Raw genomic sequence first — 15,114 nt, forward strand, 5'->3', positions numbered from 1 at the left:
TTAAGCTAGGTTACAAAGGTGGATTGTAAGTGGTGATGGAAAGGGGCAGGAGGTAGTGCAAGATGATGTGGGTTCTTGTCTCAGAATGATCCACCTGTCATGATGTTCTACTCAGGCCTGCTGTAGGGTCTTTATGCAGGTGCAGTGTCTTCAGAGAACCTGCATACACAGCACTGATCATTACAGATCAGCAGCAAGCAGTTCTCATTCTGCACGCCTGAGAGCGTCATTCTCCATGGTCTCTGGCTTTGTCCTGTGAGAGAGAGAAAAACTGTGAGAGTTTTATCCCTATCTTGGCCACATATCAAACTGGCTTTGCAGCATATGGCCCCCTTTTGAGGATGAGTGGTTTGGTCAGCAAGCTTCTTGGAGCATGGCATAGTGTGGGTCTACGTTGTGATTTATGTTTGTATATTGCCTGTCTTGGCTGGTGCTTGCATACCTTGTCAAATATAACCAACAGCAGCTCCTATTCAGTATGGACATTCTGGATTCAAGCCCCTTCGCTTAGTGTTTGAAATAAGCTCATTAGCTGCAAGAATCTTGGCACACACCCATTTTCAGTTTCTTAGGTACATCTCATCTCCAGATTACTGTACCACAACTTTATCAATTTGATGTGTCTCATTCATTGACCGTTAGTGTCTGATAAACCTTTTCTTGTGGGGCCCAGACCTGTTTAGAGCTCTGCTTGATCTCCTAGCCGGTGTTTGAGAGTTTTTGTTAAGGCAGCTGCTTGTTTTCAGTGGTGTGCCAATGGACATAGACCTGTTTATGATGCAGAAGTAGCTCCTCAAATCTTGATGGCTTAAAATTTTACAAGATATCTTCCTTAAAGCTCATGACACACTAGCTAGGGTTTCTCTGTGTTGTGTTCACATGAACAAGATAGCTACCATTTTGAGCATTTCTGGTGACTTTGATGGAAGAAAGTAAATAAAGTCTGCCTGCTACATACTGGCTGTTGAAATTGTTGCCTGATATTCCTTTTTTTTCTTACCTCCCCTCCCCACTGTAAAATCACAGTGTCATAAACATCTTCATTAGATGTGGAATGAGGAGGCTCTCGGAAGCCTCCCTTACACCCGGGAGGAGGCAGGAATCAAGGGTCTTCCACACCCAAGGAGCCAAGTCACATTCCTCCCACGTTCGCATCAATTTGTGTAGGTGTGGAGATGTTTGAAGCCTCAAGCACTGCCTTTTAGTACCCTCCCTTTACTGGGGAGGGAGGCTGTCACTCAGAACCCTCCATGTCTTTGTTTTCACTCTGTGATTGCTGATTGTCTTTCCACCCACATTCTCTGTGCTTTAGTTTAAAGATCTTTGTGTAAGGAGGAAAAGACTCAGAGCAAATACTTTTTATTTTCCATGAAGGGTTTGCCCATTCTTTTGTAGATGGACAGAGTAGATTAGAAAATAGAAGCTATTGAAGTTTAATTACATGCAAAAAAAGAAAGGTGAAAGACTGTAAGATCTGAAGAAAGAGGTGATTTAGTTAAGGAGGTGATGAGAGTCAGGTATGATTATAGCTCCTGCTGGTGATCCCAGCACTCTGGAGGCTGAGGCCAGAGGATCACCATGAAGTCAAGTGAGGATACACGGTAAGCCCACGTCTGAAAAAGCTAAGAAAAGGAAAAAAAAAAAGAAGAACAAATGGTTTGGTGGGCTTTGAAAGTTGCCTTGGTTTATTTTTTTCTTTAGAGGTAATTGCTCTCAATTGGTAATTATGTGTCTTGACATCGATAACTATTGTCAATAACTTTGGCTCTTGGTGATGTGAAGTGTATTAAGCCTTGTGTTCCCGTTTTCACCCTTTGTACTTCCTTTGTGTCTCCTAACCATTTAACTGTGACCTCCACATACTCTATGCTTTATGTAATTTTTAAATAGTCAACTATTATCCAAGGTGGAGTGATGGAGATGACTGATACAGTCCTTTCTCTGGCCCCTGATTGCACAGCACTTCCAGTCATGTGATCTCATCTGTCCAGTGAGATAAAAGGCATCTAAAGTTTGCTTTGGATGTACAGTCAAACCTTCAGAGATGAGAAACCACATAGCAACTCTAATGTCTAATTTAGGCAAAAGTAATTGAATTGTAGCCTCAAGACAAGGAAATAATTGATACTTGATCTTCCAGTTGTAATTTAACCTAATACTTTGCAGTTTAATTAGGTTATTGTTATTTCATATAAGAATGAATGTTTGATAGGTATTCCCTGAGCTACAGAAATACATGTGGTTTCCTCCAGAATACAAAGAAAATAGTGGTTGACCTATTTTAAAATGTTCCCATTAATATAAAGCAGCCATGAAAGAGGTTGCTTATAATGGCTAGAATGTGAAATTAATTTTAATGGTGAGGATAACTTTTAATTAAGTATCACTAAGGTTATATTTTTATATGCAGCTGTCACTCATTTTACTTTGAACATTTTTTTTTTTTTTTTTTTTTTTTTTTTGAGACATGGTTTCTCTGTGTAGCTCTGTGCCTTTCCTGAATCTCGCTCTGTAGAACAGGCTGGCCTCAAACTCACAAACATCCGCCTGCCTCTGCCTCCCGAGTGCTGGGATTACAGGCGTGCACCACCACTGCCTGGCTCTACTTTGAGCTTTTTAACACTTAACTCAGAATTAAAAACTGAAGACAAATCTGTTCAGTGATAGTAACATGTTCTAATGAATTTCAGAAATATTAAGTAATTCATGTATCATTAGTCTCATTTTTTTTTTTTTCAACAGCACCTGTTCTCTAGGGAGAAATGTCTTGTTGATAATCTTGGATGAATGGAGCATGTAGCCAGAGCTTTAGGATTTCTTCATAAAGTTATCATCTTATTCTTTGCTAAAAAATCCTGCCCTTACTCTTAGGAGTATATAGAAATAATTTTTGCTGTTTCCATTACCTATTTTAAAGTAATGATCTTGTATTTGAAGTATATTGGTCCTACTTCAGATTAAAAGATGAAAATTCTCACTTATACCTGTGAGTATACTTTTGCTCCTTGGAAATATGGTAGTTTTATACTATCTTAATTTCCCTAGAGGCTGGGAGTGTAGCTCTGTGGTAAACTGCTTGTCTTTTAAACTTTGACAGTATAGATCATCAGTAGAAGAATTGTTGGACTTGTTTAAGAAAAAAACCAAAACAAAACTGCAGAACAGCAGACACGAATGACTTCAGGAAAAGGGGAGAGTAGTGAGTACATCAAGGAAGGCCAGGAGGCTGGCCGGACCAGAGTGGGTTCAGAAGGACGACTGCACTAGTCAGTTGAGAAGTGTTTCTGTGTATAAGCAGTGTGAAATAGGATGTCCTGAGCATTAAAGGAAGCATATGTTCAGAAAGAATGTTCTTGTGTAATGTGAGTAGATCTCTTGCAGGACATTTAAAAGGTAGTTAGTCAACCCATAGCAGACTTTGTGATGTCTCCTTCCCAGCCAAATGGTGTTCAGCAGCAGAGTATTTGTTGTACATTAGCTGTAAATGGGTCAAACAAAATGTCCAATTTTAAAAATGAGCAGAGCCAGCCTTGGTGGTATAGGCCTGTACTCCCAGCTGCTCAGGAGGCTGCGACAGGAGGATTGTAAGTTCAAAGCCAGCTTGGACAACTGAGTGATACCTTGACTTCAGAGTAGATGGCTGGGGCTAAAGATCAGTGGTGAAGTGCTTGCCTAGCTTGTACAAGGCTTTGAGTTCATTATCTAACACAAGAAATTAAAAAAAATAAATAAAGGATTGGATAATTTTTGTTTTTGTTTTGTTTTTTGTTTTTTGTTTTTCAAGACAGGATTTCTCTGTATAGCTTTACGCCTTTCCTGGAACTCACTTAGTAGCCCAGGCTGGCCTCGAACTCATAGAGATCCACCTGCCTCTGCCTCCCAAGTGCTGGGATTAAAGGCGTGCACCACCAACGCCTGGCTGTATAATATTTTAAATTAACTTAGACTGTTCAAGAATGCCAGCTTAACATACTGCAGTAAATACCTGTGAAATTTAAGCATTTTGTAGATATCCTAGATTTCTTTTGCAATTATCAAAAATTAAACTGAGTATGGTATTGAATGGCTGTAATCCAAGCTCTCAAAAGGCAGTCATGGGGTGCTGTGAGTTTGAGGCAAGCCGGGTTACAAACTAGAACCTTGTCTCAAAAAGCAAACATAAAAGGCCTGGGAATGTAGCTGGCTTAGTGATTCAGTACTTCCTTAAACTACACAATCCCCAGCACTGTGAAAATATAAAATGAAATGAAAGTACTATCCGTTTAGTGTCCTTATATACCATTCACCCTCAGAGTTTCTTTCTTACTAGAAAGTTCTAGCAAAATCAGGTAATGTAGTGATTTAACTATTCATCTGGTGTCTTTAACTCTCTTCATTTAACAAATTCACCTAACAGAACTTTGTGGATCTCCTACTCTGTGCCAGGTATGGCTTCAGGCAGTAGGACACAGCAGTGAAGAGAGCAGACCCGCCTCCTGGCGCATGTATCCATCGGGCTGCAGCTCACGATGTCTTCCGGCTTCATGGTATATGGAGCTGGGGTCGCAATCATTTTGATATGCAGTTTTCACAAGTCAACTGAAGACTCTCTCCCAGAACTGAGTCCTCAGCAGTATTTCAGCACGCTGCAGCCAGGAAAAGCCTCTTTAGCTTATTTTTGTCAAGTTGGTAAGTATCTTTTTAAAACTCTTACATGGCTCCTGTGATATTTATTTCCCTGTCGTCACTGTCCTCAGCGGGAACTTCTATCAGTTGTAACAGTGTGCTCTGTAAAGCTGTTTCTGTGGTCCACCTGCGTGGAAGGATCCAAACACTTTAGCTGTTCTGTCTCTTTTCTCAACGTCTATGATGCAGTAGTGATTGCCTTCTGAGTTTAGAATGGGGATTAAATGGGTTTACATATGTGCTCACTTCATAGAAAACACTAGTTCTGCCATCTGGAGTTCATGCAGTCATTTGAGGAAGAATACTTTATTCTTTTTCTTTACATGTAGCTACTTTTGCAGTTTTATAAAAACTGGATGTGTAGTTTTAGCAGTGCTTTAGCTTAATATTCTGTATTCTGCTTTGGCCATATCATTAATTATACTGCATTAATTAACATGACTACTGAACACAATTCGAGGCTGGCCTCGAACTCACAGAGAACTCACTCTGCCTCCCAAGTGCTGGGATTAAAGGCATGTGCCACCACCACTCAGCTTGATATTTTTTTTTTTTTATCATATGCTTTAAATAAGAAGTTTTAAAGGTAATTTACAAAATTATATTGTGATAATAGAAATAAGAATAAAGAAACAACAGGAAAATATGTGGCTGGAGGTGATCTTGTTTGGAAGGCTAGTCACATAATTTTTGTGTGTGTTCAGATTTTACCTTTCACTTTAAATATTCATCTTTTAAAAGAGCAGATTCACAAATATTCATTCAACATTCTTGTTTTAGGTTCGCTAAGTAACTCTGTGTTTCTTGAAGAACTACGAGAAGCTGTTAGGCCTCTCCAGGACTATGGGATTTCCGTCTCAAAGGTAGACCAATGCTTATGTTAATATCAGTGACAGACATTTATAGTAGTGTGACGTAAGACTGAAATCTAAAAACATGTGAGCTTCAGACCTTTTTCCAAACTGAGAAAACAATGTTTTTTTGTTTTTTGTTTTTCCTTGCTTCTTACCTAAGCACAGAAAGCTAGCTTCAGATGATTATGTAACAGTGCATGGAGAGAAAGAAGCTGGCTAAGTCCCCCAGCTGTGAGAACTGAGCTGCGTTTCATAACCTATTCTCTCAGGGTGTTTTCAAACCCGTGGTAAGGTTTTGTTCTCTTTTGTCCTGCAAATATTTCACAACAGCCACAATTTGGCTGTTTATTACATTTCTATTAGTATAAATGGAAGGAAAAAAATGAAGGTGATTAAATTTTTTTTGACTTTCTATTTTCTTGTTTTTATAATTGTTTATGCTATAGATTGGACATTTTTTAGAATAAATTAAAACAAGTCAGTTTGAAAATAGAAAAAATTTTTTTTTCCAAAAACTGTTCAGCTGGGCAGTGGTGGCACATGCCTTTAATCCCAGCAATCGGGAGGCAGAGCCAGGAGGATCTCTGTGAGTTCGAGGCCAGCCTGGGCTACCAAGTGAATTCCAGGAAAGGTGCAAAGCTACACAAGAGAAACCCTGTCTCGGGAAAAACCAAAAAAAAAAAAAAAAGTTCAAATATACCATGGAGTTTTATGGACAGTTTCCACATGTATCAGATTGGGTAACATTTAAGACTTCAATTTACTTTAGTTTACATGAGAAGTCTCCCAGTGATGGTCCTTTCAGATTAGTGTCTACTGGCTTTCTCATATGTTTATTTGTTCTCGGTTCAGCTACCACCTTCTCCCAGAATGACTGCTGTCTCTCTTAGTGTCTGCAGTCGACTCCCTACAGGAAGTTAGGACAGTCTAGGCACCTTCTAAAAACCAGTTATACTACAAACCACATCTCCTAGGTGTGCCAGTTCTTTCGGTAGAGACGCTTTGTTCACTCACTGAGTCTGTTCGAGAATGTTCCCAGCACTCACCTCTCATGAACTCTGGGTAGAAATTTAAACAAAACTTCAGAAGTGGTGGGCTAGAGATGCCCAGTGTTAGGAGCACCAGCTGCTCTTGCGTTGGACCTAGTTTAGTTCCCAACACCTGCGTGGCAGCTCACAACCATCTGTAATTCCAGTTCCAGGGGATCTGATGCCCTGTTTTGGCTTCTACCATCACCAGGCATACATATGGTACACATGCCTGTATGCAGACACTCATGGACATAAAAATGAATAAACTTTAGAAATGAAATAGTCATTACATGATGCTCGGGCATGACTGTGCTGTCTATCTGGTCAGGGAGAGAAGAGCCTAGAATTGTGTGACTGGAGGAGAACATTAGGACCTGTGCTTAGGCTTCACTTATTTACTGATGTAACTTACAACTTTTGATGCTCATGGTGGAGAACACTGAGATTTCCCAAGAGAAGATGGTAAATCACAGACCCATCCTGAACATTTGGCTCAGTCCTTGCCACATAAGAAATTGTGAATATTTATGACAGTGAAATGAGTTTACTGTATTGAGTGTTCCTTAGATGACCAAGACCTTGTCCTTTTCTTTGGAAAGGATATATTGTAAGTATGGGGATACATCACATTCGCAGATCATCTTAGTACCAAGAGGAATCTAATCATTATAATAAGGGCTCTATAAATCCAGTCCTGTGTTTAAGAAATGAAGGCCTGTTTCTAAGTGCTGAAAGTCACTGCAGTGTTGGGGAGGAGGAGCATTGGACAGTATCTTCAAAAATTAAGATTGACAGAGACAGGTAGATGAAGAAATCACCAAAATATAGATGTCTTTGGGCCTGTGTGCGTGCGTGCGTGTGTGTGTGTGTGTGTGCTCCCATGTACTGAGTTTAGTTAGCTTGCTTGAATGATGAGATTTAGTTGCCAGTAGCTCCTCCAGGCTGGGTGGAGCTAAAACATAAGTGGGCTAAATATTCCATTTAAGAGAAATATTCTCTTTTCTCTTTCTTTCTTTCTTTCCTTTCTTCCTTCCTTCCTTCCTTCCTTTCTTTCTTTCTTTCTTTCTTTTTTCCTTCCTTCCTTCCTTCCTTCCTTTCGTTTTTTTTTTTTTTTTTTTGAGCTGAGGATCGAACCCAGGGCCTTGTGCTTGCTAGGCAAGTGCTCTACCACTGAGCTGAATCCCTGACCCTGAGAAATATTCTCAAGTTGGGCACAGTAACCAAGTCCAAATTCATGCTATTTAAAAATGTGTCTAAAGGCTTCACACAGTTTTAAGGTAAATGAAGAAGAAAAGGATACATTATACAAATGATAACCAAAATAAGGTTTTGTGGCTGTATCAAGTTGGTTTTTAAAGCAAACTAAAGCGCTTTAGTCAAAGAAGCGCTTTAGTCATCTTTGATGTTTTTCTCTCCTAACCGTTCCATGGACCCCTAGGTTCTGTTTTCAAAACTTTGCAAACTCAGATGCTCACACTTCACTCTCATGCCACTGAGGGCCACAGTGCTGTCCAGGTCACTGGCTGTTTCCTCTCTCTTCTCCCATGACAGGCTCTTCTCTGTGTGTGAGCGGCTGTGTCAGATGACAGAGAGGCTCCCATGTCACAGTCAGTTAAAGCCCTGAGTGTCACAGAGCCAGACCGCCTTGTCTGGGATTCATGTGCTGCCCCCACCCCACCTTCCTCATGTTTCTGAAGCACACAGTTCATCTTTCTGCTCCCTGGGCCTGCCGAAGGTGCCATTACCACCCCATTCACACATTCATATATGTGTCTCCTGTCTGTTCTTAGTGCCAGTGTCACCTCCTCAGAGAAGCCCTCCTGGGCTACCTGTCTCAAATGGTCTGCTGTATTTTGTCCTATTATGTTTTTATGTATGGTACTTAGCTTTATATATTAATTGCTTAATGTTTATGCTTTTAAAATGTAAGTTCAAAATAAAGTTTTTCATTTGGGACTTAACTGTATCCCCAGGGACTAATATAATGGTAGCTCTTCAGACTATCGGGAATGAGTACGTGGATCTCTTGTCATAACATCAAGCATTCCTTTTCTTTGGACTAGAAAGTTCAGAACTTACGTACACTAAAGTTCTTTTGGCTGTAGCTGACTTAATTCTCATTTTCTGTTCCTATGTCTTTCCTGTCAGTTCCCCTTTTATAATTTTTTTTTTAACAAACATTTCATTCCGTTTCCTCAAATTCTGCATAAATAAATTAAGCTAGCAAGAACAAAAACCCCATTCCATCAAAGCAAACAAAACCCTTAGCCCAAATTCAGGACAAAATGACCGCCTCTCCGGCCTTTGTTTAGGTTAGTTACCTTGGTGGCCGTTTGTCCCCCTAGCTGGAAACGTGTGCTCTCCCCTCATGGCTTGCTTCTGTGTGGTCGTGCGTGCACATGGTCACTCTTCATAGTGTTCCTTTCTGCATTCATGACCAGCCTCGTAAGTTTCCATGGCTTCCCCCCAGGTCCCAGTCCTTGACCTATACTTACGTTCCTGCCTCCTTATTTTGTACCCTCTTACCTTCTGACTTATTTTCATGGCTGGTCTCAGACATTTCCTCACGTAAGTCTGGGTTGTGAGCAGTCTGGGCTTGGTGTGGCTGCTCGAACACTGGGCACTTGGTTTTTCTTTCCGGTGCACCATTTTAGCACATGGTGTGAAGGTGCCCATGCTTGTGATCGCCACTGGTCCTCTAGTATTCTCCTTTTGAGAACTGTTGGTGAATTCTCACACAGTGACATCTCCCAGGGCCACGTGTACCCCGTGGCCATCCTGATCCACCACGGAGGCTGAAAAAGCTCTCTAATATAACACTTTTATTTTTTTTGAAGTGTGGTTCTATTAATAAAAGCAGAAGGGTCGAGGGACTTTGTTAGGAAACCGGCAGCGCTTAGGGGCCACGCCTGTGCGCAGGTGCAGCATTGCTGTCACAGACCCAGCTGAAGTTCTCTCTGCTGGGCACTCACTGTCCCTGCGAGCTCCCACCCAAGCCTCTGCTTTCTGGTTATCTTGTCCTCAGCACTCCCTTCCCGTTTTACCTCCTGACCTCCTGATTGCTTTGCAGGATTGAGGTAAAGGTAAACTTGTGGAAAGTTAAGTATCATTTTGAGGAGCAGAGAACGGTCTGGTTCCTTTCTGTGGTTTCCTCCAGCACCTGTGTGAGCAGTGAGTCAGGAAAAGTGAGAGGTGGACTTAGCCTGGAGACAGGTGGTACTGTGTCATCTCCTTGTTTTCCTAACCGTGAAACTTGACCCTGCGACGCATACCTTAGACCCTGAATAGAATCTTTTACAGGTTAACTGTGTCCGGGAAGAAGCGTCAAGGTACTGTGGGAAAGAAGAGGGTTTGATGAAAGCATATCTGTTCAGGTAAGCTCTCTTGGAGGTGTGACGTACTAATGCAGGGAGATCGTTTTAGACTATTGAAGAGCACACAGCAGCGCATCACTGAGCCAGAGTAACGTGGTCTTTAGTGGGCACTTAGGAAGTTTAGTTGAAATCCTAGGAATAGATTTGTCTTTAACCATTCTGGGCTTTAATTTTCTTCTTTACAAAAGCTGGAGAGTAATCCAGTACTCCCTGAGAGTCTTCTGTGAATTCCTACTCAGAATGTCGGGTGGGAGGCACAGGCAAGCAGACTGATTGTTCTGTGTGGCTCTGCCAGTTCTGTGTCGGGGACCCTTTCCTCGTGAGGGATCCATCCGCTGGGGTCTGGGTATCGATTCCTCCACTATTGGGCCTGCCATCTTACCCTTCAGAGGTGGCCTAGGAAACTTTTCTCTCAACTGCTTGCTTCCTTCTCAAGCCAATCTGGAAATCTTCATGTGATGGAGATGTTATTAAGATGTCTCTTTTTCAATTTATATTTGTTTCCTATTATTATTATTATTATTATTATTATTATTATTATTATTGCCAAGTATAGGTCCTAAACTTTTCAAAATGAACATACTCAAGTGTATTCTCGGTATATACTTGAGAATATTATGTACCAGCAGTCTGAGAGGTATATGAGGTACACCAATAAGACACAGGCCCTAACATCAAAGAAATTAATATTAGATACCTAAGCAAATTGGAGTATAAGGAGGTACTTCAGTAATGTGTTCTTAAAAACCTTTCTAGAGGCAACATACTGATCAGAGAATTCCCCACGGACACCTTGTTTGATGTGAACGCCATCGTCGCCCATGTTCTCTTGTAAGTACAGGGGACACTCTCTTGCTTGTTCATTGGTGAACTCATTTTTGAGATATTTTGGAGTTTTAACCTATTTATAGGCATAGGTTTCATATACATCACTGGTTTACCATTTCAAGGCTCTAACATTTTTTTCAGTGACAATAAACACAGGAATACATGCTCTGTTTGGAGAGTTTTCTTAACGGGACCCAATGATCATATAGTTGCTTTTTGGTTTGTTAGTGCAACGAGTGTGTACTAGGTGTCTTAGTCTGTCTGGGCCGCTGTAACAAAGTCCACAGGCCAGGTGGTATAGAAAGCAGAATTTTATTTTTCACAGCTTTGGAGGCTGGAAGTCCAGTGTCAGATGAGGGTCTGCACCTCCTAGAAGGCTGTGTTCTCAGAGCAGAGGAACCTGGATATCTGAGGTTTCTTTTATGAGGCTATCAATCTCATCCATAACAGACCCACTTCCGTGATCGAATCTTTCTTCTGAAGCACACCACTCTAGAGGTAGGTGTCACTGTGTGCATTTCAGGGAACACACACATACACAGACACACACACACACCGGGGTGTCAGTGTATGCATCTCGGGACACACAACGCACACACACCCATCCAGGTGTCAGTGTATGCATCTCAGGGGACCCACACACCCGAGTGTTTGTGCATCTTAGGACACACACACAGACACACAGACACACAGACACACAGACACACAGACACACACACACACACACACACGTCAGTGTATGCATCTCAGTACACACACCCAGTATCAGTGTATGCATCTTAGGACACACATACACACACACACACACACACACACACAAGTTAGTGTATGCACCCCAGGACACCCCCGCTCCAGGTGGTAAGTGGTTGCAGGTAGATACTCAGCTTTGCTGTTTCCCTTAGGATTTCATAAGTGCCTTGTTTCCTTCTCATGCTAGCCTGATTTTTCTGGAGTTTGCGGTTGTGCCTGCTCAGTCAGTGCCGAAGAGTCTGTCAGGGGAATTTTAGTGAGGATGACTCAGTTCGGGCCTGGGATCCATGCTTACCTGGGCTCTGTTTCTCCAGCCTGTCTCTGACAAAAATCAGATATTTTTGTTTTGTTTTGTTTTTGGCCACAGAGCTAGAAAATAGAACGTGTTAAAGGCACATGTTACATGGGCTTTTCCAATTCCACGGTGCAGGTCTACTGCCCTTAAGGCCTTTGCTAATATTATTTACTCCTGGGCCTCCCACTTCCTGCTTCTTTCTTATCTGAAAAATCAGGTGAAAATTAAGATATAGGAAATTGAAAACTTATAGGTGCAAGGTTGTGGTTATCACTGTACAAATGGACACATTTAGTTGTTCACTCCTAATAATATACTGAACTATGAAATAGGAAAGGGGTTTGGACATTTCTGACAGCCATGAGCCCTGTCTTAGTTAGGGTTTCTATTGCTGCCATGAAACACCATGACCAAAAGCAAGCTGAGGAGGAAAGGGTTTATTTGGCTTACACTTCCATGTCACTGTTCATCACTGAAGGAAGTCAGGACAGGAACTCAAACAGGACAGAAACCTGGAGGCAGGAGCTGAGGCAGAGGACATGGAGGGGAGCTGCTTATTGGCTTGCTCCTCACCACTTGTTCAGCCTGCTCTCTTATAGAACCCAGGACCAGCAGCCCAGGGATGGCCCCACCCACAGTGGGCTGGGCCCTCCCCTACTTATCACTAATTAAGAAAATGCCTCACAGCTGGATCTCATGGAGTCACCTTCTCAGTTGAGGTCCCTCCTTTCAGATGACTCTAGCTTGTGTGGGATTGACGTAAAACTAGCAAGTTGACCCCTTGTCTACTTGACACCCAAACATCACTGGTAAGCCACAGCCTTTCCCTTCTTGTTCATCCCAAGTTCACACGTTAACATCAGCATCACAATACAAAACATTTTCCAAACGTTAAAAGTCCCACAGTCTTCACAAATTCAAACACTTTAAAGTTCAAACTCTTAAAAACAAAAAAACAAACAAAAAACTATAAAGTCTCTTAAAACCTAAAATCTTTTTTAAATTCAGTCTCTTGACTATGGGCTCCTGTAAAATAAAAAAAAAATTAAAAGTTAATTAATCATAAAGAAGTTCTTCAAGAGGGAAGAACCGGGGCACAGTCACAGTCTGAACAAAGCAAAACCAAACTCCAGCAGTGCGAATAACTCAATGTCCAATAGTCTGGGATCCACTCACGATCTGGGATCCTCCAAAGGACTTCTCCAGCTCTGCCCTCTGCAGCACACACAGCTCGTCTTCTGGGCTCTGGCTGGCTCCACTCCACCGCTGCTGCTGTCCTTGGTGGTCATCCCATGGCACTGGCATCTTCAAAACTCTGGGGTCTTCTGCTGCAGCTGGGCTGCACTCTTCACCAAGAGCCTCTCCTAGGCTGTCTTCATGGTGCCAAGCCTCAACTTCTCTGCATGACTTCTTCGGTCCTGGGCCTTCAACTGCCACTGAGGCTGTACCTTCACATGGCCTCTCCTGGTTTTCTCACAGTGCCAAGCCTCAGCTGCTCTCCATGACCCCTTCATGCTTTCAAAACCAGTACTACCTTCATGACTCATACACTATCAAATTCTGCTGTCAGCACAAGGTCTAACTTTGGTCACCTTTAGAACAGCTTCTGTGTGCTGACTCTTAGGAAACACTTCCCAGAATATTTCACCTCAATGGTGCTAGTCTCTTCTTAATCACCGCTAAATTTCAGTTCTAGCCAACCAGCATTGAGTATCCCAGCAAAGCAAAGGTTTTGCTTTAGTAGTTTTGGTCTCTTGTTAATCTCCAGCTAACCAGAACCACAGGATCTTAATTCAGAATAACAAATAGCCCCAATAGAGTCTTTGAACTTCCCTCTGAAACTTTATAAGCTGGGCATCCATCTTCTGCACTGCTCTCAACATTTTTATCTTCCAGCCTCCTACAGCACATCCCACTGAGCTCTCAATACTCAATTGATTTTCAGATCAGAGTCCTTCTGTAATCCTCCAAAAAACATGGTCAGGTCTCCTAACAATACCCCACTGTACTGGTACCACAGTGTGTTAGGGTTTCTATTGCTGTGATGAATACCACGACCAAAAAATAAGTTGAGGAGAAAAGGGTTTATCTGGCTTACACTTCCACATTGCTGTTCAGGACAGGAACTCAAACAGGGCAGGAACCTGGAGGCAGGAGCAGATGCAGTGACCATGGAGAGGTGCTGCTTATTGGCTTGCTCACCATGGCTTGCTCAGCCTGTTCTCTTATAGAACCCAGGTCCACCAGCTCAGGGATGACCCCACCCACAATGGCCTGGGCCCCTCCCCATTAATCACTAATAAAGAAAATACCTTACAGCCAGATCTTATGGAGGCATTTTCTCAATTGAGTTTTCCTTCTTTCAGATAACCCTACCTTGTGTCAAGTTGACATAAAACTAGCTAGGGCAAGCCCTAAGGCCAGTTAATAGGTGGCAGATGACCTTTTTCTTTTTCGGAAGTAGTTTATTGAGATATAATTCATAGACTGTTCAAGTCTACAGTTCAGTAGTTTTTAGTATATTTACTGATATGTGCAACCATCACCATGGTCAGTTTTAGTTTTTCTCACTTTAGAAAGAATCCTGGCTCATTGTCTCCCATCTCCCTGTGTCCCACTCCTAATAGGCCTCCCATATACTTTGTCTCTGTAGACTTTCTAGTTCTGGACATTGAATATAAAGAGAGTCTTACAGTGTTGTGAGCTGTATCCTGAAAGATGGCCTTGTTTAGAAGGAATTCCAAAGGGGTGAAAAGCAGTTCAACAGAAAGCCAAAACAGAAGATATGCTACTGTTCTCAGGAAACTACCAGTTTTGCTGTTATTCATCCCCCGATACTTTTATTGTTGCTGTAACCTTTTCCTCTGTACAGTGTCACATGATGAACCACACAGAATGCAGCTTTTACATACTTGGCTTCTTTTACTTACACAATATATAAATGATTACATGTCCTCATAGTTTGATGGACCACTCCTTTTTACAACTAATAGTATTCTTTGGTATGGATGTTCACCTGTTCGCCCATTCACCTGTTAAGCATACTAGTTCCCTTCTGAGTTTTGGTAATTATGAATAAGGCTGCTATAAACATCAATGTGTAGATTTTTGGTATAGATATGTGTTCCCCCTTTGTTTACAAATACATAAGAGTAAGATTATAATGTTAAACTTGTACAAAACAGCCAAAATGCCATCCCAAGTTTTGCAATGAGAGTTCTGGTTTCTCTGTGTCCTTATTATGTGTAGTAACATCTCATTGTGAACATTTTTTTATTATTAAGGTATTTTTCTATTCATTTTACATACCAACCACA

The 15,114-nt window shown here is 41.7% G+C and overlaps 1 protein-coding gene across 3 annotated transcripts in view; it reads left to right on the top strand.

Moving 5' to 3' along the window:
- Positions 1-4,397: 4,397 nt before the first annotated feature.
- Positions 4,398-15,114, top strand: part of Txndc16 (thioredoxin domain containing 16) — a 77,724-nt gene continuing 67,007 nt past the window's right edge. For 2 of the 3 annotated variants that reach the window (XM_036175760.1, XM_036175761.1), the window contains exons 1-4: positions 4,398-4,668; positions 5,446-5,528; positions 9,851-9,924; positions 10,681-10,755. In XM_036175760.1, the coding sequence (XP_036031653.1) occupies positions 4,509-4,668; positions 5,446-5,528; positions 9,851-9,924; positions 10,681-10,755 (392 nt within the window). In that variant the 5' untranslated portion in view covers positions 4,398-4,508. Of the gene's footprint in view, positions 4,669-5,445; positions 5,529-9,850; positions 9,925-10,680; positions 10,756-15,114 lie in introns of those variants that run through there. The other variant, XM_036175762.1, reaches the window with a different exon arrangement.

This window comes from Onychomys torridus, unplaced genomic scaffold (genome assembly GCF_903995425.1).
Source record: "Onychomys torridus unplaced genomic scaffold, mOncTor1.1, whole genome shotgun sequence".
Lineage (NCBI taxonomy): Eukaryota > Metazoa > Chordata > Mammalia > Rodentia > Cricetidae > Onychomys > Onychomys torridus.